The sequence below is a fragment of the Dendrobates tinctorius genome, unplaced genomic scaffold (assembly GCF_039654945.1).
Source record: "Dendrobates tinctorius isolate UK_male_01 unplaced genomic scaffold, ASM3965494v1 ptg000203l, whole genome shotgun sequence".
NCBI classification, from domain to species: Eukaryota; Metazoa; Chordata; class Amphibia; order Anura; family Dendrobatidae; genus Dendrobates; species Dendrobates tinctorius.
The window spans coordinates 17795300-17819934 of NW_027361870.1; the positions used below are offsets into that span (position 1 = coordinate 17795300).

Sequence of the window (24635 nt, forward strand, 5' to 3'; positions counted from 1 at the left end):
GTCTTCCAGAGAACTAAGCAAGACAGCCAAGCAGCAATGTCAGTAGAAGACAAGTTGTTCTTAGAGGTAATGGACAAGGGACTTGTAAAAGATGAGACCAACAGCTGGGTCGCACCTCTTCCCTTCAGAACCCACAGACCACGTCTACCGAACAACAGAAATCGAGCATTAAAATGTTTCTCATCTCTCAAACAATCTGCAAAAGAAACCAGAGATGAAAGATCACTTCTTGTCCTTCATGTCAAAGAACTGCCATGCAGAACTAGCTCCCACTCTTAAAGACTCTGAAGAATGCTGGTTCCTACCCATGTTTTGAGTTTACCACCCTAAGAAACCGGGCCAGATTAGAGTGGTGTTTGACTCTGGGTTGCCCTCCCAGGGCCGTGGGGTACTCGGTACCGGGCCGGTGTCAGGGGGAATGTGTCACAGCAGCGGTGACCCGGTCCGTGGCCCTGGGCGTCCAAGCAATGACGGGGAATGTTATGGTGGTATGTAATAGTTCGTGACGCCACCTGTGGTGTTCGGCAAGTAAGATGTTAGGCCGACACTGCATGCAGATCCTCTGGGGCTGGTGGTGTGTTGCAGCCTAGATGGTGTAGCTCCCCACAGGCGAAGCTGTAGCCCCAGGGAAGTGTAGATGTGATGAAACTTAGATGGTGTAGTGTCTGGAGCAGGGGATGCAGCAGTGCCAGGCTGGCAAACGCAGGAAGGAATGGAGGACACCAGGGCATGCAGTTCCAAAGCTTTACTCACAGTCTGTAGTGCCCACTTCCGTACCGTGTCCTCCGGGTCAGAGACTCAATCAACCCCCCGGGCAAGTTAGGACTTCCAGCACTCTGCCAACATGTACCTTTCTGAACGACTCCTCTATAGCGCCTTAAAGTGTGAAGATCTCCAAGTACTGTGTTACACTGGAGTTCCTCCTGACTGATGTTCCCAAGAACTCTACTTGTACGGCAGACAGCTGTAGCCTGCTTCGGGGACTCCCTTCTCCTGAGTCCCGGCTCTCTATACAGTTGCTGTTGTGCCCCAAGTCTTAGATGGGAGTAGTGCATTTACAGGCAACTACTCCACCGGTGTCTGCTGCAGAACCATAAGTGTCCATACAACCTCAGGGACCGGGCCCCGGCCTTGCGCTGAGAACCTATAGGCAGGGTTCCTCTTCCAACCCACGTCTCCTCTCTGTTCTCTCTACTCCTTCGTTCCATACTAATCTCTCTTTCTTATGGAAGCTTAGGGTTCAGTTCTGCTTCTTTCCACCTTCTTTCCTTTCCCATGCCAGCTGGCTCAGGTCACTGAGGTAGCTGCAGCACTCCTTCCTCCTCCATCCCTTCTTCCAGGGATCCTCAGTCCACTCCGAGTGAGCTCCTACCCGACTCACCTTCTGTCAGACTGACTTGTCATCCTAAACTTTCCCACTCTCTTATATTTCTAAACTCCACCCACCTTCCAGCACGTCCAGTGTTCCAAGCAGGGAACCACCAAAGGTGCTCTGCTACTCTCTAAGTACAAAGCCGCTTGTGGTTGTGCAGAACTACCCTGCGGTGTGGGGTGCAGGTGTTGGAGTGTGGAAAGGAGTTCCCACCTTACCCGGATGGTGGGGCACCACACCTTAGGAGAAGGTGCAGTACCTCTGTGGCGACTGAGCCTCAGGGGCGCCACATACCCCCCGTTAAACACAGCACGTCCGCGGGCTGCAAGGCAAACAAAGTTGACAGTACAGGAACATACAAAATGTTCAATGCTGAACAACATTTCTTATACTATAACTTCCCTATTTGAGAGGCACTGTTTCTTGAATGCTGCAAACAATTCTTATCTACCTATCTAAAATTCTAAGTCAAAAGTGCAAAATTTCCAATACTATTCTTAATTCACAGTACCGTATTCTAGTATGCTCTATTACTGCAATACTCTTCATTTTCTTTATCTCTTTCACTGTCTCTTCTAGACTTAGGACGTCAACCGCAAGTACCTGGTCCGTCACCTGTTATTTTCAATTCTTTATTTAAATCTCTCACTGCTTCATTAAAACATTCCTAATTCTATATATATGAAAGGCATTTACTCTATAAGACACAACATTATCAAATACTTCACATTAAAACGGCCAAAAATTCTTGTAAGTGCTGGACACCGCTCCCAGCCGGGATTTCTTGCAGTGTCCTTTGAGGTAGACTCTTTCTTCGCAAAGTGTCCTTATGTAAAACACCTTATCTTCGCAAAGTGTCCTATGTAAAACTAAGAGAAGGCACCTAAAGAGGTGCAACTATTTACAATAAAGTTTTGGATCATACAGCGTCCATGATCTCCACAGTTCCAAATGTAGAAACGCTGAACAGGGCAACACTGGAAAACCAAACTAAACCATGATAGCAACAAAAAAGAAAACAAAAATGCACAATGGTGCTAAATACCCTCCTGGGTAACGAGAGTTATTGTGTAACTAGTTGTCCCCTCCTGGGGTTCTGGAAGCTGTAGTGGAACTGCTACCAGATATGGTACTTGGAATGTCTTCATCTTGTCGCTGGTTGCTTGCCAAAGGACCTTGAAGCTGTGGTAAAGGGAACCCATGATGCATCTCAATGCCCATCAGCTGTTCCTCATGGGTGGATGGCTCTGTTGTTCTGAGGGATGCTGCAGCCTGGCGGCACTGATAGGCGGCTACACGGGGGCTCGGCAGCCAAGGGATCCCGAGGTCACTATCCCACAACGACCTGGACTCCTCCAATCACCGAAGATGCTGAATTGTGCGCACCTGTTCCAGCCGTACCCTTCTCAGTAAGAACCTTCTCCACCTCCCCATCTCCGACAGGCTAGTGTCCCCAGTCGACTCTTCCAACTGCCCCATTTCGAGTTCCTGCAATCCAGCCTCTGACAACGTGAAGTCGGGGGGTAACCCATTAGGAGGGCCGGGATATATACCTGGTGCCTCCTGGCGGTGCGGTCTCTGCTCCTGTGCAGGTGTAGTAGCAGTAGATGCTGGTTTGTGCAATACCGGGGACGGCAGTGGAGCTAATGGTGGCTCCGGATCCGCGGGGGTCTCGGTGGGGACCTGAGCGGCCGCGTCAGGTCCGGACTGGGGCTTCTCTTCCTCCGCTTCAGCTTCCTATGTATGCTGTGTACAACTCCTCCGGTAGTAGCGGCAGTGAGGGAACAAGGTACGCTGCCGGTGGCATGGCAGCGGTGGCAGGCTCCACAGGGTCCGCCTGGAAGAGGTCCGGTGCAGCAGCGGCGGGTACCGGTGTCGCGGGTACTGCGGGTGTAGGCCCCTCCTGGGCACGCTGCAGATTCAATGTCATTAGCGCTTCCTGCCTCAGTTGCAGGCGGCGCGTCAGCTGGGCAATTTCGTCCTCCAACTGCTGGCGGTTCATCTCGGGGACGGGTCGGAGCCTTCAGCCATGGCGCCGGGGAGATCCAACTTAACCTCCGCACGCTCTCCAGGCCTCCTTCCCTCTCCCTCCAAAATGGCGTTCTGGCGTTCTTCTTCCTCTGCCTTGGCCCCTTTCCCGCCACTGGCATCTTCTGCCTCTCCTTCCGGGGGCAGCGTCTTCCAGCGCCTCCATATCAAGCCAGTATACGAACCCCACGGGGGGTGGGCCATGTTGCTGTCACATAGTAATTCAGGCAGGGGAGGCCCAAGACTCTTCTCGGTCTTTTCCTAGGACCTCCCATCTCTTCACGCCCTTCTTCTCCGCACCAGCGGCCATTTCTAATGTCCATTTTACAGTCTATTAAATTAGGTCTTCTGCACATTTTCAAAAGTGTAAAGTCCAACAAATTTCAGGCACACAGAACCCGATGGCATCGGGTCTCATCATCCTGTTCGTGACGCCAAGTTGGGTCGCCCTCCCAGGGCTGTGGGGTACTCGGTACCGGGCTGGTGTCAGGGGGATGTGTCACAGCAGCGGTGACCCGGTCCGTGGCCCTGGGCGCCCAAGTAATGGCGGGGAATGTAATGGTGGTATGTAATTAGATGAATAGTTCGTGACGCCACCTGTGGTGTTCGGCAAGTAAGATGTTAGGCCGACGCTGCATGCAGATCCTCTGAGGCTGGTGGTGTGTTGCAGCCTAGATGGTGTAGCTCCCCATAGGTTAAGCTGTAGCCCCAGGGCAGTGTAGATGTGATGACACTCAGATGGTGTAGTGTCTGGCGCAGGGGATGTAGCAGTGCCAGGCTGGCAGATGCAGGCAAGAATGGAGGACACCAGGGCATGTAGTTCCACAGCTTTACTCACTGTCTGTGGTGCCCGCTTCCGTACCATGTCCTCCGGGTCAGAGACTCAGTCAACCCCCCGGGCAAGTTAGGACTCTCCTCTCCAGCACTCCGCCAACATGTACCTTTCTGAACGACTCCTCTATAGCGCCTTAAAGTGTGAAGATCTCCTAGTACTAAGTTACACTGGAGGTCCTCCTGACTGATGTTCCCAAGAACTCTACTTGTATGGCAGACAGCTGTAGCCTGCTTCGGGGACTCCCTTCTCCTGAGTCCCGGCTCTCTATACAGTTGCTGTTGTGCCCCAAGTCTTAGATGGGAGTAGTGCATTTACAGCCAACTACTCCACCAGTGTCAGCTGCAGAACCATAAGTGTCCACACAACCTCGGGGACTGGGCCCCGGCCTTGCGCTGAGAACCTATAGGCAGGATTCCTCTTCCAACCCACGTCCTATCTGTTCTCTCTACTCCTTCGTTCCATACTGATCTCTCTTTCTTATGGAAGCTTAGGTTCAGTTCAACGTCTTTCTCCTTCTTTCCTTTCCCGTGCCAGCTGGCTCAGGTCACTGAGGCAGCTGCAGCACTCCTTCCTCCATCCCTTCTTCCAGGGATTCTCACTCCTCTCCGAGTGAGCTCCTACCCAACTCACCTTCTGTCAGACTGACTTGTCATCCTAAACTTTCCCACTCTCTTATGTTTCTAAACTCCACCCACCTCCCAGCACGTCCAGTGTTCCAAGCAGGGAACCACCAAAGGTGCTCTGCTACTCTCTAAGTACAAAGCCGCTTGTGGTTATGCAGAACTACCCTGTTGTGTGGGGTGCAGGTGTTGGAGATTGGAAAGGTGTTCCCACCGTACCCGGATGGTGGGGCACCACACCTTAGGAGAAGGTGCAGTACCTCTGTGGCGACTGAGCCTCAGGGGCACCACATATCGACTCAAAAGGTCAACTCAAGAAGGAGAAACAGAGTACAGATCAGATGTCAGACAATTCATAGAAAAGGACTTTTATGTTGATAACTGTCTGAAAGCCATGCCTTCAAATGAGACTGCCATCAGTCTTCTCAGGAGTGCCCAAGAGATGCTTGCTTGCTCTAACCTCAGGCTTCACAAAATAGCCTCAAACAGCCAAGAACTCATTAAAACATTCCCTTCACAAGACTTGTGTAACGGTCTCAGAGACCTGGACCTGGGGTCAGACCCCACACCAATGCAACGCAGCCTCGGGTTTCTCTGAAATCTACAGTCGGACACTTTCACCTTTCAGGTCAGCCAAGAAGAAAAGCCTTTCACACGCAGAGGTGATCTGTCTACCATCAACAGCCTGTTTGATCCCTTGGGTTTTGTGGCTCCTGTTACTATACAAGGCAAAGCCTTACTAAGAGACTTAACTAAGGAAATGTCTGACTGGGATGCACCTCTGCTACCTTCTGACTGGGATGCACCTCTGCCACCTGATAAGAGAATCCAGTGGGAAGTATGGAAGAAATCTTTAGCAGCCCTCTACAACCCGAATGTTCGAAGACCATTCACCATTGTGACATCTACAGAAATACAAAGCCAAAGACTGTGCATACTTGCAGATGCTTCTGTCAAAGCAATTGCTGCTGTTGCCTATCTCAAAACTGTAGACTCCAAATGTCAGAGCCACATTGAATTCATTATGGGGAAGGCCAAACTTGCTCCACAACCAGAGCACACTATACCAAGGTTAGAACTTTGTGCAGCAGTCTTAGCCGTTGAGTTACCAGAGTTTATCACATCCGAGATGGACATCGACCTGACACAGGTCAAGTTCTACTCAGACAGCAAAGTAGCCCTTGGATACATCCACAATGAAACTAGACGATTCTATGTTTATGTCAACAACAGAGTGCTACGAATTAGGAGATCAGTTCATCCAAAACAGTTGAATTACATTCCCATGGACCAAAATCCTGCAGATCATGCAACTAGAGCAGTTGACGCAATTCGACTGGGAAGCACAACATGGCTCTCAGGACCAAAACTATTATACACCGAGGAACGTTGTCCAGACACCTTTGAACTAGTGGGAGAGGACTCAGATGCTGAAATCCGCCCTCAGGTGTCTACACTCCATACAATGACTTCTGCTATCCAGCTTGGATCTCACAGATTTGACAAGTTTTCAAGTTGGAAGTCACTCATTCGAGCCATTACCTGCCTGAGTCATACAGCTCGCTCATTCAAGACCACTAGAGCTGGTGACACAGAAAAATGTAAAGGGTGGCATCTCTGTAAAAACACCTACAGTATGTTACCTCTGACTTGGAATTTTCCAGAAACCACATCATCTTCACTGTTCAAAGAGAAACCTACTCTGTGGAAATCCAATGTCTAATTAACAAAGCTCCAATACAAGCGAGCAGCGGATTGAGAAAACTCAACCCATTCACTGACAACAACGGCCTGCTGAGAATAGGAGGCTGACTCAAAGAAGCTAAAATGGAGTTTGAGGAGAAATTCCCTCTTATCATTCCTGGAAAATGTTATGTTGCTTACTTAATCGTACAACACTACCACAATCTGGTCAAACACCAAGGAAGACTATTTACAGAAGGAGCCATCAGAACTGCCGGCCTGTGGATTGTCGGTGCAAAAAAACTCATCAGTAGTGTCATCTACAAATGCATTACCTGCCATAAGCTTCGTGGTTCGACTCAGACCCAAAAGATGGCTGACCTACCAGCAGATGGACTCAGCCCAGACCCTCCTTTTACCAGCGATGGTCTCGATGTGTTTGGGCCTTGGTCAGTTGTTACACGTCATACGACAGGTGGACAAGCCAATAGTAAATGTTGGGCTGTCATGTTTACCTGTCTGTCAATCAGAGCCATCCACATAGAGCTCATTGAGTCACTTGACACTTCAAGCTTCATCAATGCTTTGAGATGTTTCATTGCCATCCATGGTCCTATCAAACATATACGTTCAGACAGAGGTACCAACTTCATTGGTGCAGAAAAAGAATTGGGAATACCTTCAAATCTAGACTACAAGACTCTCGAGAGGTTCCTAAGTGATCAAAGTTGCACATGGTCATTCAACTTGCCTCACTCCTCACACATGGGTGGATCTTGAGAACGTATGATTGGTCTAGTACGGAGAATTCTTGACTCCACTCTTCTTCAGGAAGGAGCAGCGAGAAAGCCTAACCACCTTCATGGCAGAAGCCACAGCTATAAGCCACAGCTATAATCAACGCAAGGCCCTTGGTGGTTCCAGTCCCTAATGACCTCGATGACCTCCTTGTTATTAACTCCAGCTACTCTGCTCACCCAGAAAACAGGACTATCCAGTGCCCCTCCTGGAGGATTCAACGCTAAGGACCTCTGCAAGCGCCAATGGAGACAGGTACAAAGTCTTGCAAATACTTTCTGGGACAGGTGGCGCAAACAGTACTTGTCTACCCTGCAGCGCAATCTACCAGGCCTAATCTAGGCATTGGTGACCTTGTCCTTGTGAAAGACTGTCAAGCCCATCGGAACCAGTGGCCACTTGGACTAGTGACTGCAACATTCCCGAGTAAGGATAGCAACATCCACAAAGTCAAACTGAGGATGGCCAAAGGGAATGAACCTAAGACACTCTCCAGACCAGTAACTGAACTGGTCCTATTGTTGTCTTCGGAGAAAAAGAATAGTAACATCTGTTTGATGCCAGACGGGGAGTGTTCTGTCTCCAACATTTAATTCATAATCCCTCATTATCTGCTTGTTAATGTTTATAGTGTTTTCTGGCTCTATGGTGTGACCAGAGTCATAAGTGCAGTATTATTGTGTGTTTTACTTTCATTTTGCCATTCCCTCCGTTTGCAATGCATTCTGGTAAGGTTGCAATGCACCCTGGTAGCCTTTTGCAAAGGATTATGGTTAGTTCAGCCCCATTTTCCCTCCAGTCCACCATTTTCCTTCTGCCTGCATTCAGGAAGCATCTCATTTCTCTTCTCCCCTTGTGACAGCATCACTGTTTCACCGCACCAATATACCACTACGTTCAATAAAGCACAGATTCAACCTACAGTCTCCTTATTGGATCCCGGTATAGCGGTTTAGCTGCCTGTATAAGGTACATGAATTCTGCTTCATTTAGTGAGGACAGAACAGCATGCATATTGGGCTAAGAATCATATTTTGCAATTGGGATAAAAAAGAGAATAGACAGCACCTCAAAAAATCATACATTGATCTAATGCTGCTTGGCAAAAATATATATAACTGAACATGAGGTTCTTAGTTTAACATTCTGATCAGATTGTATGAAGTCCACCAGCGTCGGACTAGAGCACCTTGGGCCCACCAGAGAAAATAGTTCTTTGGGTCCACTATGTAGCTTCATAGAAATAAATACAAGATCACTAATTGTGAAGTAAAACATGCTAATATCAGGGTATAATATAAGGTAGTACACGTCTTACTTATGTAGCAAGGGTTGGGGTAGCCCCCTCATAGAATATAATGTAGCCCCCTCACAGAATATAATGCAGCCCCTTCATAGAATATAATGTAGCCTCGCCTCATAGAATATAATGCAGCCCCCTCATAGGGTATAAAGCAGCCCCCAAAGAATAAAATGCAGCCCCCTCATAGAGTATAATGTAGCCCCCCATAGAAAATAATGTAGCCCCTGTAATGCCTGCTGCAGTGCAGTAGCACACAACCTCCACCAGGGGGTGCAGGTAAAGGAAAATAGATACACACAGAGAAACTACAGAGCAGCAGGCAGGAGCCACTAGGTGGCGGAAGAGTAGTCAGAAAAGCCGGGTCAGCAACAGAGAGGGAACAACGTACCAGAGGTCACAGCAATACACGTGGTCTGAAACAAGCCTAAGAAGTCACAGCCGATTGGGAGTGGAAAAAACAGAGATGGAAGACAATAGAACAGGTCAGGGGGCAAGCAGAGTCAAATATCAAGAGGTCACAACACAGAGAGCGAGTACTACGACGAGCAAAGTCACAGGGGGAAACAGGAACGGGACTTAGGTAAATGGGCAGAGGACAAATCAGGGTATAATGGGGTCAGCTGCTCCAGCCAGAGACTGGAACTATAACTGACAAATCCTGCAGGTAACAGCGGACTGAAATAGCCAGACCAAAATGAGACAGGGAAGATTAAACCCCCACATGACCATCCCGGGTAGAGAATAATCAGAACAAACCCCGGACTGGATCATGACAGTACCCCCCCTCTCAATAGGGGGCCACTGGACCCCCAGGTTTCCCTGCATACCGAGCATGAAAGGCCTGGACCCAAGACCGGTCCTCTGGACCGTAACCATTCAAATGGACCAGATACTGAAGTGAACAGCAGAGCATCCGAGAATCCATGATCTGTTCCACCTCATACTTGGTCTGATCATCCACCAAAACAGGAGGTGGACGAGACGGAGAGTCCCTGAGGAAGACACCCACGATTTCAAAAGAGCCTTATGGAACACATTGGGGATCCGCAGTGACGGGGGCAAGCGCAGGCAAAAGGCAACAGGATTAACTACCTCCAAAATTTTGTAAGGTCCAATAAACTTGAGGCCCAACTTAGCAGAAGGAATCAACCTTATATTCTTAGTGGATAACCATACCTTATCCCCCACCTGAATTCCGGCCCCACCGAACGTCGTTTATCAGCAAAAAATTTATACTTGCCTTGAGCCTCCCCAATGTTCCTTTAGACCTCTCCCCAGACCTCCCCCAACTGATGAATGGCAACATCAGCTCCTGGACACTCTGAATCCAGCTGAGAAAATTCACCAGAATGAGGGTGAACACCATAATTGCAAGAGAACGGGGAATAACCAGTGGACTGATTAATATGATTACTAAATGCGAAATCTGCCAACGGTAATGAAGAGCACCAATAATCCTGACGAGACATGGCAAGGCACTGCACAATCTGCTCCAAAGACTGTTTGGTCCTCTCTGTCTCAGAATGATAGGCTGAAGAAAAGGTCAAACTGATACCCAGCCTTTTACAAAAAAGCCCTCCAGAACTTAGACACAAATTGCACTCCACTATAAGAGACAACATTCACAGGCACACCATGTAGTCGTACAACATGCTTAATGAAAAGTTTCTACAAAGTTTCCACATGAGGCAGCCCTGCCAATAGTACAAAATGTGCTTGCTTGCTGAACCTATCCACCACCACCCAGACAACAGTTTTGCCATTAGAAAGGGGAAGATCCATGATAAAATCTATGGACAGATGGGTCCAAGGTTTATCTGGAATTGGCAATGGCACCAATTCCCCGCCCGGTCGGTTATGGGAGGTTTTTGCGCGGGCACACGTCTCACAGGAGGATACAAATACAGCAACATCAGAAGCCAATGAAGACCACCAAAGCAGTGTAGCGATGGCTTTGCGCATGGCTGAGATTCCCGGATGCCCACTAAGAGCCGAGTCGTGGAATTCCCGGAGCACCCTATACCGTTACTGGACAGTCACGAAAAACGTATTATCCGGGGTGGACGGCGAGCAAGAGACTCGGCCTCTCGAATCTCCCGCTCTAACACCGAGGAAACTCCAGACACAACCACCCCGTGCTGAAAAATGGAGGAAGGAGGTTCAGGAGGAGATATTGGATCCAAGCTGCGAGATAAGGCATCTGCTTTCACATTTTTGGACCCAGGACCAAAAGTGATGGAAAACTGAAATTGAGAAAAAAAAGCCTGCTTCAGGGTTAAACTTTTGGCTGACTCAATGTAAGACAGGTTCTTGTGGTGCATGATGACCGTGATTCGATAGACAGCCCCCTCCAAAAAATGCCTCCATTCTTCAAAAGCCAATTTAATGACTAATAACTCTCGGTTACCCACATCGTAATTCCTTTCAGCAGAGGAAAACTTAAAATCTTTGAAGACCGTTGAGATCTTTGGGTTGCACAACAATAGCTTGAACTTTTCTAGTGTCCATGCGAAACCCCTCAGCAGACAAAATAAACCACAGAAAGGACAATGCTTGCACAAAAAATGAACACTTTTCCAATTTAGCAAAGAGAGAGTTCTCCCTGAGCCTCTTGAGGACAGCACGGAGATGAACGGGGAAGAAGGTGGACCCAGGCAACTATAGGCCGGTGAGTCTGACTTCTATACCAGGAAAGATCTTTGAACAAATTATTAAACAACATGTATGTCAGTACCTGGATAAGAATGAAGTGATTAAACAGAGTCAGCATGGGTTTGTAACTAATAAGTCATGTCAGACTAACTTAATTTCCTTCTATGACGGAATCACTGATTGGGTGGATCAAGGAAATGCTGTAGATATAGTATATCTTGACTTCAGCAAAGCATTTGACAAAGTATCTCATACAATCCTTATTGAAAAAAATGACTAAGTATGGAATGGACAAGGCAACTGATAGGTGGATTCATAACTGACTTAGTGATCGGACCCAAAGAGTGGTCGTAAATGGCTGCACATCCAGTTGGATGAATGTCTCAAGTGGGGTACCACAGGCCTCTGTCCTGGGCCCTGTATTGTTCAACATCTTTATCAACGATTTAGATGAAGGAATTGAGGGTAAACTGATTAAATTTGCTGATGACACAAAGCTAGGAGGGATAGCTAATACTAGAGAAGAGAGAGAGAGGATTCAAAAAGATATAAATAAACTGGAGAAGTGGGCAGCAACTAACAGAATGGTTTTTAACAGGGAAAAATGCAAAGTGCTACATCTGGGCAATAATAATGAAAAAAGCATATACAGAATGGGAGGAATAGGGCTAAGCAACAGCACATGTGAAAAAGACTTGGGTATACTAATAGATCACAGACTGAATATGAGTCAACAGTGTGATGCAGCAGCAAAAAAGGCAAATGCAATTCTAGGATGTATTAACAGAAGCATACAGTCTAGATCACGTGAAGTCATTATTGCCCTCTACTCCTCTTTGGTCATACCTCATCTGGAATATTGTGTCCAGTTTTGGGCACCACATTTTAAAAAAGACATCAACAAACTGGAGCAAGTTCAGAAAAGAGCGACCGGAATGGTGACCGGTCTGCAAACCCTGTCTTATGAGGAAAGGTTGCAGGATTTGGAAATGTTTAGTTTGCAAAAGAGAAGACTGAGAGGAGACTTAATAGCTGTCTACAAATATCTAAAGGGCTGTCACATTGTAGAAGGATCATCTTTATTCTCATTTGCACAAGGAAAGACTAGAAGCAATGGGATGAAACTGAATGGGAGGAGACACAGATTAGATATTAGAAAAAACTTTTTGACAGTTAGAGTGATCAATGAGTGGAACAGGCTGCCACGAGAAGTGGTGAGTTCTCCTTCAATGGAAGTCTTCAAACAGAGGCTGGACAGACATCTGACTGGGATGATTTAGCGAATCCTGCTTTGAGCAGGGGGTTGGACCAGATGGCCCAGGAGGTCCCTTCCAACTCTACGATTCTATGATTCTATGATTCTATGAACCATATGTTTCATTTTATCAGCAGAACATATAAGGATGTCATCCAGATACATCACCATGAAGCGCCCAATGAAATCTGAAAAAAACATGATTAATGAAATTCTGAAATACTGCTGGCGCATTAGTCAGACCAAAAGGCATAACCAGGTTCTCAAACAAACCCTCAGAGGTGAGGAAAACTGTTTTCCACTCATCCCCCTCCCGCATGTGGATGAGATTATATGCTCCCTTGAGGTCCAACTTAGAGAACCATCTAACCCCAGACATTTGATTGTACACATCAGGAATAAGTGGGAGGAGGTAAGTATTCCTGATCTTGTTTAATTCTCAAGAATCGAGGCATGGGCATAAACCACCATCTTTTTTCTTCACAAAAAAGAATCCTGCCACCACAGGAGAAACAGAGGGGCGAATGTGCCCTTTACGAAGACTTTCAGAGATATACTCCTTCATAGCCGCCCGTTCGAGCTGGAGAGATTATATAAACGGGCCTTGGGCAGTTTGGCACCAGGGACGATATTAACAGCACAATCGAATGGGCAGTATGGTGGTAAAACCTCAGCCTTCTTTTCGGAGAATACATCCTCAAAATCCTTCAGGTACTCCGGAATACCCTCCAGACAGACGAATGACACAGACACATTAACAAGGCAACCTTTAGAACAATTAGGACCCCAATTAACAATGCTCCGAGATTTCCAATCCATGATCGGTTTATGTAACAGTAACCAGGGAAGCCCCAACACCAGTCCCGCAGGTAGATTGTCCATAATAAAACATGTAATACGTTCTTGATGACAGGACCCCACCTTAAGGAGAAACTCCTCGGTGATAAACTTAACTACATTTTTAGTGAGGGGAGTCTAATCAATGGCCACGGTATTAATGGGAGTTTCCAACCTGACTGTCCCTAACTTACATTTGGCCACCAAATCAGAGTCAATCAAGTTCAAAGATGACCAACAATACACAAACGCTGAAGTGGAGGTTCCAATGTTCTTGACACAAAGTTCTACTTCCAACAGTAGTTCAAGAGATGAGGAAAAAGGTACCCGAGAGTCTGAGCAACCTCCTCGACAGTTACCCAGACTTAGGCGTTACCCGGCACCTTGGGAGTAGGAGGACAGGAGGGACAATCCTTTTTCTAGTGTCCCGGACTACCACAGTAGAAGCAGAGTCTCCCATCACGTCGTCGTCTCCTCTCCCTTTCCTTGACGGTGGTGACCCCCACCTCCATGGGCTCAGACTGAGGCGCAGCATCAGGGTTACTCGCTGCATGACTCCCCTGTCTCTTAGTCTTCGATGCATCCATCCATCCATCTGAGTCATAGCCTCCTCAAAGAACTAGGTGATGGATGGAGAGCCAGAGCATCCTTCAAATGGTCAGACAGTCCCTCCGGAACTTGCACCTGAGTGCAGAGTCGTTCCATGAGACTTCTGGGGACCATCGTCTAAACTCCAAGTAAAACCACTTGGCTGAGAACTTTCCTTGAGCAAGACCCATGATAGTATCCACTGCCACCTTGACACGGTCTGGTTCGTCATATATAAGTCCTAGGGCCTCAAAAAACCTTTCTACTGACATCTGTTCAGGGGAAGTAGGGGACAACGAGAAAGCCCAAGATTGGGGACCTTCCCTAAGTAAGGAAATAATTATCCCCACCCGCTGACTCTCATCCCCAGAAGATCGAGGTCTCAGTGAAAACCAGTCGGGAGCGGAAAAGCCAGAGATCGAAAACAATAGAACAGGTCAGGGGGCAAGCCAAGTCAAATACCAAGAGGTCACAGCACAGAGAGTCACAGGGGGTAATAGGAACGGGATCTAGGTAAACGTGCAGAGGACAAATCAGGGTATAACGGGGTCAGCTGCTCAAGCCAGAGACTGGAACTATAGCTGACAAAGCCTGCAGGTAACAGGGGACTGAAATAGCCAGACAGATACCAAAACGAGGCAGGGAAGAATAACCCACACATGACCATCTCAGGGAGAGAATAATCAGAAACAAACTCCGGACTGGATCATGACAGCCCCCTCATAGAATGTAATGTAGCACCCCCACATAGAATATAATGCAGCCCTTATATAATATAGTGCAGCCACCCTCATAGAATATAAGGTAGCCCCCTCATAGAATATAATCCAGCCTCAAAATCCTACATTATTATGGCCACCAGTACTCACTGATATATATAAAAAACAAAACAAAAAATACCCACAATACTCATCTCTCCTCCTTGCTCCCCCGCTAATCCCGTCTCTGCTCCGGTCTCAGCAGCTGCACTACAGCAGGTACATGATGAAGTGAAGTCATCGTGCACCCGCTGTGTCAGAAGCAGAGGGGAATGATGAGGAGAGAGCGTCATCTGACGCTCTCTCCTCCATTATTGATTTCAACTGTATACAGTTGAATGCGGCGAGTAGGGGGAGTAGCAGCGGGTGACAGAAGGCAGTAGCCGGCTGCTGCAGATAAAGCTGTTGCCCGCTGCTAAAGAGAAATGAATATTCCCGATGCCAATGTGACCAGATTCTTTAATCTTTGCAATGATCCCCATGTGGTATATATATTTGACATAATAACTTTATTCTGCTACAGGTCAATGTGATTATCCTGCACAAAAGATCACAGAGCAGCGGGCGGCTGATGCGAATGGGAGAGTGAGATGAGAAAGCGCACACACCATGGACACTTTCTCGTCTCACTCTCCTGTCATCATAGGCCACTCAGTGATGTGTGATCCTGTGTGCATTAAGTGGACACTACAAAAAGGAGAGGGATGAGAATACACCTGCTCACTGACAGTGTGTGCTCTCAGTCCCTGCAGTGTCAGTGCGGGCAGGGCTGGGAAATTGGATCAGGAGGCCTGTCAATCTCTGAAAGATTTGATGCATAGAATTGTAACTGAGGGGATGGAATGGTGCGCTGAGATCTTAGCCTATGCCAAGGGTACACTGACAAACCCTCGTTTATAAATCTAATAATACTGGTTTTAAATAAAAAGGCAAAAAATAAAAAAATGTACAGTAAAAGAATGTTTTTTATAGGAGGTAAGATATGAATATCTAAATGGTTCAATTGGACTTTTCTGCAAAATTAATGAGCATGCTGCGCTTTTTACCGCGATGTGTTTTTTAGTGGAAAAAAACGCATCAATATGCACAAAAAGTGCAGAATGCATTAAAATGAATGGGATGCTTCTTTTAAGCGATTTTTAAGCGTTTTTGCAGGTAAAAACACTTAAAAAAACGCAGAAAAAACGCTTTCAGGGGAACACAGCCTCAAAGTATGAAGTCCTGCTCAACCCCTAAGATCTGGAAAACAGAGTCACTAGCACCGAACCTAGTAGAAGCCATGTTTTGAGTTGCCAGGAGGCCTCGAATATTGCCTTTGTTACAAATTTTAAGGCTATTAACATACTTTTTATTTTGGTGCAGTGAAAAGTTATAAGAAGTTGTCGTTGTCCCAACTGTAACCTATCCACAGACTAGAAGATAATGTGTTGATTGCTGGGGTTATATCATTAGGACCTCCAACCAACGCCGAGATCAGGGCCAAAGTGCCCTATAGGAATGGAGCAATGATAACGTCAAAATAATGATGAGCAAACTCATCTGAGGATGCTTGGGTGCTATCTGAACAACTGGGCGTTCTCGTATATTATGTTAGAGTCCCCACGCGCAGGGCCAGCGTTAGGGGCAGGCAGACCAGGCAGCTGCCTAGGGCCCCTGCTCCCCCAGGGGCCCCCAGGTAGCGGCACAACTTACCGCCGCTATGGGGCCCCCGTGAGACAGGGGGGACCGCCTGCCACCGGGGCCGACTTCCCGCGCCGCCACAGTGATGGAGGAGAGAGTGGCAGCTGATGCTCCCTCTCCCATCATTCCCCGCTCTGCCTCTGACACAGCGGGTGTGCGACGACATCATCGCGCTCTCACTGTGTGCAAGGCAGAGCAGGAGACAGGAGTCGGGAGCAGTGCAGGCACGAGGAGAAGGTGAGGAGAGTGTTTTTTTGTTTTTTTTAATATATCGATGTGTGTGCTGGACTGTGGGGCCACTCTCGGGGGGGTATGCTATGTGTGGCTGGGCTATATATACCATGTGCGGCTGGGCTGTATATACCATGTGGGGCTGGGCTGTATATGCCATGTGTGGCTGGGCTGTATATACCATGTGGGGCTGGGCTGTATTTACCATTGGGGCTGGGCTGTATTTACCATGTGTGGCTGGGCTGTATATACCATGTGTGGCTGGGCTGTATATACCATATGGGGCTGGGCTGTATATACCATGTGTGGCTGGGCTGAATATACCATGTGTGGCTGGGCTGTATATACCATGTGGTGCTGGGCTGTGTGTATCATGTGGGACTGGACTGTAAATACCATGTGCGACTGGGCTGTATATACCCTGTGCGGCTGTGCTGTATATACCATGTGGAGCTGGGCTGTATATACCATGTGCGGCTGGGCTGTATATGCCATGTGCGGCTGGGCTGTATATGCCATGTGGGGCTGGGCTGTATATACCATGTGGGGCTGGGCTATATATACCATGTGGGGCTGGGCTGTATATACCATGTGCGGCTGGGCTGTATATACCATGTGTGGCTGGGAGCTGTATACTATGGTGCTGAGCGATATACCATGTGGTGCTGGGCTGTATACCATGTGGTGCTGGGCTGTATACCATGTGGTGCTGGGCTGTATACCATGTGGTGCTGGGCTGTATACCATGGTGGGGCTAGGCTATATACTATGCGGCTGTGTTATATACCATGGGGGTACATTTTACATTATATTCTATGGAGGAGCCTGTGTTATGTTCTCTGGGGAGGTGGGCTGTATTATATTATATTTGGGGCTACTGTTGTGAATTCCCTGGCTCAGACTTCTGAGCCGAAGCTCCCCCTGCTACCTCCAGTGGCTACTGGAGGTAGTGGAGCTGGCCAGATTGACAGAGATTTGCCACCTGATGATGATGATGATGATGACTATTGGAGATCTGGGGTTAAGGATTGGAGTATTTAAGTCTGCAGACTTCCTGCAGTCCTTGTTGGTGATTGCTTTCCTGTGCATTCAGAGGTCTGATGTCTCCTGCCTTGTTCCTGTATTGTTCTGCTAAGTGATTCATTTGCTAATCCTTTGCATCTGATCTGGTTTTGGAAATGTTTAGTTTGCAAAAGAGAAGACTGAGAGGAGACTTAATAGCTGTCTACAAATATCTAAAGGGCTGTCACATTGTAGAAGGATCAACTTTATTCTCATTTGCACAAGGAAAGACTAGAAGCAATGGGATGAAACTGAATGGGAGGAGACACAGATTAGATATTAGAAAAAACTTTTTGACAGTTAGAGTGATCAATGAGTGGAACAGGCTGCCACGAGAAGTGGTGAGTTCTCCTTCAATGGAAGTCTTCAAACAGAGGCTGGACAGACATCTGACTGGGATGATTTAGCGAATCCTGCTTTGAGCAGGGGGTTGGACCAGATGGCCCAGGAGGTCCCTTCCAACTCTACGATTCTATGATTCTATCTCGGCTTGTTGTGCAGGTTCAGCTTGCTCTTCCAACTCTACGATTCTATGATTCTATGATTCTACGATTCTATCTCTGCTTGTTGTGCAGGTTCAGCTTGCTCTTGCTGGGGGCTGTGCTGGACCACCGCTCCATATGTTACTGCTTGTGTCAGTTTGTTCAGTCCCCTGTTATATTGGTCTCTTTTGCTTTTCTTCCAGTTAATATTGGAGTGCTGATATAGTGGGGGCGAAGTTGTGTGACTTCAGTGTTTTTGTATACATCAGATGTGTTGGATTTTTCAGGTTTTTTTGCGTGATTGCAGACAGTGTCTTTTCTTTCCTATCCTGTCTAGTCAGTTTGGGCCCCATCATTTGCTCAATCTATTTTTCTGCCTGTATTTGTGTTTCATCTTGTCTCACCGACAATATATGTTTGGGGGCTATCTATTCCTTTGGGGTCTGCTCCAGGGCAGTTTAGATTTCACCTTTCTTGCATTAGGCTTAGTTAGCTCTCCGGCTGTGCTGAGGCATCTAGGGCATCGTAGGTATGCTCCACGGCTACTGCTAGTTGTGTGGATAGGATCAGGGGTCTACAATTCGCTAAGCTACCAACCTCTATGGTTTTCTGGTGGCTTAGCCTGTTCCTGCCATCCTCCTCAGTGACCCATTCATAACAGGCTACATTATATTCTATGAGGGGGCTGTATTATATTTATTATATTTTATGCAGTGGCGGATTAAGTGGACTATGGGCCCGGGGCTGTTCATAAAACCTGGGCCCCTGTACCCCCCTTCCCACCTGAGCGCTGCGGTCCCCGTGCGGGAATTGACAGCCGTACGGACCGCAGCACTTGAAGCGCGGGTCCATACGGAAAACCCGCCACCATTCCACCACGTGTGGACATGGCCTAAAAAGACGTTGCACATAAGCTGTAGGCCTACGGCCAATACGCACAAAATCGCCCAACGTGATCCTGGCCATAGGGGATCCACTTGAATGTCCCCACTTTAATTTGAAGTCCCCTTACTTCATCCATTGCAGTCCCCTATCACCCACTCACTTCATCTGCAGTGCCGCTTCATCATTTGCAGCCCCTTATCCCCCCTTCCATTTTATCATGTGCAGTCGCCTTCCCCCCCAACTTCATGTGCAGCCCCACTCCCCCATCATCATGTGCAGTTAATTTTACCCCCACATCATGTGCAGTCCCCCTTACCCCCAATTCATCATGTGCAGTCCCCATTACCCCCAATTCATCATGTGCAGTCCCTCTTACCCCCAATTCATCATGTTCAGTCCCACTTACCCCTTAATTCATCATGTGCAGTTCCCCTTACCCCCAATTCATCATGTGCAGTCCCACTTACCCCTTAATTCATCATGTGCAGTCCCACTTACCCCTTAATTCATCATGTGCAGTCCCACTTACCCCTTAATTCATCATGTGCAGTCCCACTTACCCCTTAATTCATCATGTGCAGTCCCCCTTATCCCCCACTTCATCATGTGCAGCCCCACTTATCCCCCACTTCATCATGTGCAGCCCCACTCACCCCCCCTTCATCATATGCAGCCCCACTCACCCCCCTTCATCATGTGCAGCCCCACTCACCCCCTTCATCATGTGAAGCCCCCACTCATCCCCCCTTCATCCTGTGAAGCCCCCACTCACCCCCTTCATCCTGTACAACCCCAGTCACCCCCCTTCATCATATACAACCCCCAGTCACCCCCGTCATCATATACAGCCCCCAGTCACCCCCCCGTCATCATATACAGCCCCCAGTCACCCCCCTTCATCATATACAGCCCCCAGTCACCCCCGTCATCATATACAGCCCCCAGTCACCCCCTGTCATCATATACAGCCCCCAGTCACCCCCCGTCATCATATACAGCCCACAGTCACCCCCCTTCATCATATACAGCCCCCAGTCACCCCCCCTTCATCATATACAGGCCCCAGTCACCCCCCCTTCATCATATACAGCCCCCAGTCACCCCCCCTTCATCATGTACAGCCCCCAGTCACCCCCCCTTCATCATATACAGCCCCCAGTCACCCCCCTTCATCATATACAGCCCCCAGTCACCCCCCCTTCATCATATACAGCCCCCAGTCACCCCCTTCATCATATACAGCCCCCAGTCACCCCCCCCTTCATCATATACAGCCCCCAGTCACCCCCCTTCATCATATACAGCCCCCAGTCACCCCCCTTCATCATATACAGGCCCCAGTCACCCCCCCTTCATCACATACAGCCCCCAGTCACCCCCCTTCATCATATACAGCCCCCAGTCACCCCCCTTCATCATATACAGCCCCCAGTCACCCCCTTCATCATATACAGCCCCCAGTCACCCCACTTCATCATATACAGCCCCCAGTCACCCCCCTTCATCATATACAGCCCCCAGTCACCCCCCTTCATCATATACAGCCCGCAGTCACCCCCCCTTCATCATATACAGGCCCCAGTCACCCCCCCTTCATCATATACAGGCCCCAGTCACCCCCCCTTCATCATATACAGGCCCCAGTCACCCCCCCTTCATCATATACAGCCCCAGTCACCCCCCCTTCATCATATACAGCCCCCAGTCACCCCCCTTCATCATATACAGCCCCCAGTCACCCCCCTTCATCATATACAGCCCCCAGTCACCCCCCCTTCATCATATACAGCCCCCAGTCACCCCCCTTCATCATATACAGCCCCCAGTCACCCCCCCTTCATCATATACAGGCCCCAGTCACCCCCCCCCCCTTCATTGTGTACAGCCCCCACTCACCCCCTCCCCCATTTAATTCATTTTATAAATAAAAAAAATAAAAAAAGTTCCCCATACTTACCTCACAGCCGGCTCGCTCCCCAGCAGCACCTCTGCTTTCAGCATCCGGGACATGTCGGCGCGTGCACGATGACGTCATCGCGCACGCCCGACATCTGACCCGGAAGTACAGGTGCTGGGGGAGCGGTCCGGGGGGCATTTGCCTCTCTGCCACCCGGCCCAGCCCGCCCCTGGGCCCCCAAAAAACCTTGGGCCCGGGGCGACCGCCTCATCCGCCCCTATTAAGATCCGCCATTGATTATATGGGGGGGTGATTGCATCATACTCTGAGGGGGCTACATTATACTATATGAGGGGTCACATTGTATTCTATGGGGGGCTGCATTATATTCTGTGGGGGGCTAGATTATATTGTATGGGGGCTTCATTATACTTTATGAGAGGGCTACATTATATTCTATGGGGGCTGCATTATACTATATGAGGAGGGCTACATTGTATTCTATGGAGTGGCTACATTATACTATATAAGGGGCTGCATTATATTCTATGGGGGGCTGCAATATACTCTGAGGGGGCTGCCATATATTCTATGGAGGGGCTGCATTATACTATATGAGGGGGGCTGCATTATATTCTATGGGGGGTTTGCATTATATTCTATGGGGGGTTTACATTATATTCTGTGGAGTGGCTGCATTACACTCTGTGGGGTAGCTGCATTATGCTCTAAGGGGTGGTTGCATTATACTATAAGAGGGGGGCTGCATTATATTCTATGGGGGTTACATTATATTGTATGGTGAGGCTGCACTATACTCTGAGGTGGCTGCATTATGCTCTATGGGGTGGCTGCATTATACTATATGGGCTGCATTATACTGTATCGAGGACTATGGGGAATACATTATATGCATAACTATGGGGTGCATTATACTATGGTAAGTGAATTGTACTACATGGATGACTATGGCGGCGCATTATACTATATGGAGCACTATGAGGAGTGTATTATACTATATGGAGAACTGAGCAGTGTATTTTAATATATGGAAGGCTATGAGGAGCGTATTATACTATATGGAGGACTGAGGAGTGTATTATACTATATGGAGGACTATGGGGTGTAAACTGTAGATGTGCTGCTGATAACATGATACTGTATGGTGATCTGTTAGTAATCCATTAGTGATTGTTCTGACCCCATCATTCTTTCTCAGACAGTGGAAAGAGGCCGGGAAACAAGTGTTGAACGACTTCAATATTGTTGATCACACTCATTTAGTGGCCTGAACTCAACGCATGAAAATACAACCGAAATGCTTCTGTGTGATGTGCAATATGTTAGCATTTGGGGCCCCATTTTAAACTTTGCCTAGGGCTCCACTTTGCCTAAAACCGGCCCTGCCCACGCGGCTGAATGATATGTGGCTGTTAGACAAACTGAACACATGCAGAGATTGCCTGTTGGCTAGGGAACTCGAACATAATATACGAGTATGCCCACATGCTCGGAAAACACCAGCGCATGCTCGGATAAGACGTTATCCGAGCTCGTTCGCTCATCACTACTATTAATGTGTTTATTGTTGGGCTATGGGTCTGATTCATTAAGACTCATGTTTTTACAGCTGGTGAATCTGCCAACTGATATGCTCCTCAGGAACACACGTTTCTCCAGTCAGGGACTGCAGTAGATTTCTGGCATCATTTGCGCCACTAAAAATGTTGTAACATGTTGATAAACTTGCTTGGTGCTTTTTATTCACCTCTGCCGCTATATAACAAAAAAGCAAAAATACAAGAGTCTTACCTGTACCCCAAATTGCTTCATTTCTAGTCGGAGGCAATCACAGAATTTCTCCAGCCCAGCTTTGCTCATTGAATAAATGCTAGTGAGCTTACTTACGTATGCACTTGTGCTCGATAAAAACACCATGCGACCTGCAAGTATTAAAAAAACAATTAAACACAAAATAAAGAAATGATAATGAAGCATTATAGAACCACAGAGGCTGCGACACAATCATTGTTTTTAGTTTGAAAATGATGCAAATTCAACTGGGCGCCTGCTCCAAATTTTTCTGAAGTGTTTGTCAGAATGGTGCAAAACTTATTCTATGTTCGCTATGCATGTGTCAGTTCGTAGTCTCTAGCTCGTGTATATATATACAGTTAGGTCCATATATATTTGGACAGAGACAACATTTTTCTAGTTTTGGTTCTAGACATTACCACAATGAATTTTAAACAAAGCAATTCAGATGCAGTTGAAGTTCAGACTTTCAGCTTTCATTTGAGGGTATCCACATTAAAATTGGATGAAGGGTTTAGGAGTTTCAGATCCTTAACATGTGTCACCCTGTTTTTAAAGGGACCAAAATTAATTGGACAGATTAAATAATTGTAAATTAAATGTTCATTTCTAGTACTTGGTTGAAAACCCTTTGTTATTTTTTTATACATAATTGATCTGAGTTTATATGATTTCCCTAGAAATAACATTTCCGATATTTATTGGAAATTGAACATCTATTGAACAGACATGTAGGTTAAATCTTCCCTTTAGTGGAAAAATGTTTTTTGTTGTCCCTCTGCTGCTACTATATAGAGTGATAAAGTTGACAACTTTTGCATTTCTGACTGATTTATGTGTTTGAATTAGTGGGCAATAATTATAGAAGCATATCTATTTGCTTTAATATAAATGAACATGCTTCAATATGCTATGCTATTTCTATCTACATATTTTGGAATTGCATATAATGGAGACATATATGGTCCAAATACAGATAAATATGCTCTGCCGTTTTCATCTATTCTGGAATAGTAAGTAATCCAGTTTTGTATATATTGGGATTCGATCTTAACCTGATGATTAAAGGTTTGTTATAGTATGTCAGCACTATATTAGTGATTGGATGCGGTGTGGCTGCAGTATATCATCTGCTTTAATTTGTATACAGTAGCTGAGAACCCGTAAATTGGTTCAACTGAAATTGGAGACTGCTTATAGCATGTCAGCACTACATTACTATGATTAAATGCGGTGTAGCGGCTGATAGTATGCCACCTGTTCTCAACCCTAATTTGGCTGTAACGACGGAAAACTTGTGAGAGAAAAATATATGAATGAATGAGTCATTATGGCCAAACCCCTCCCCTTCTATCATGATTGGTCATTGGGTAGTATGGTGACGGTCCATTACATAGACACACCCCCTGGAGGAAGCATTGACAGCGAAACGCGCGTCGGGGTTTAGGAGTTTTAGCGGGCCACTTGTCATCTACACGTAGCAAGAGCTGGGAACAGGTAATATGTATTTATGAGATATCAATAGAGTTATCTATATGTCTGTTGGTGAGCTATTACAGGGTTCAGCTTTAGGGCAGTTTCACACGTCCAGATAATTCCGGTACCGGAAAAACCGGTACCGGAGCTATCCGTGTCCGTGTGCATACGTATGCCATCCGTGTGACATCCGTGTGCTATCCGTATGTCCGTGTGCACCATCCGTGTGCTGTCCGTGTGTCCGTGTTTTTGAAAAATTATTTTCAATGTTAACCCTTTGACTTTTAAAAACGCACACGGATCACACATGGACAGCACATGGACAGCATCCGTGTGCGGTACGTGTTTACATGGACCCATTGACTTGTATGGGTCTGC

General features: G+C 47.3%; 1 protein-coding gene across 1 annotated transcript in view; it reads right to left on the reverse strand.

Annotated features, from left to right (window-relative positions):
* The window catches only part of LOC141057298 (retinol dehydrogenase 7-like), a 78051-nt gene that overhangs the window by 5405 nt on the left and 48011 nt on the right, over positions 1-24635 (reverse strand). Inside the window, exon 3 of the mRNA XM_073553840.1 lies at positions 22779-22909. Within this exon, the coding sequence (XP_073409941.1) occupies positions 22779-22909 (131 nt within the window). The remainder of the gene's footprint in view (positions 1-22778; positions 22910-24635) is intronic.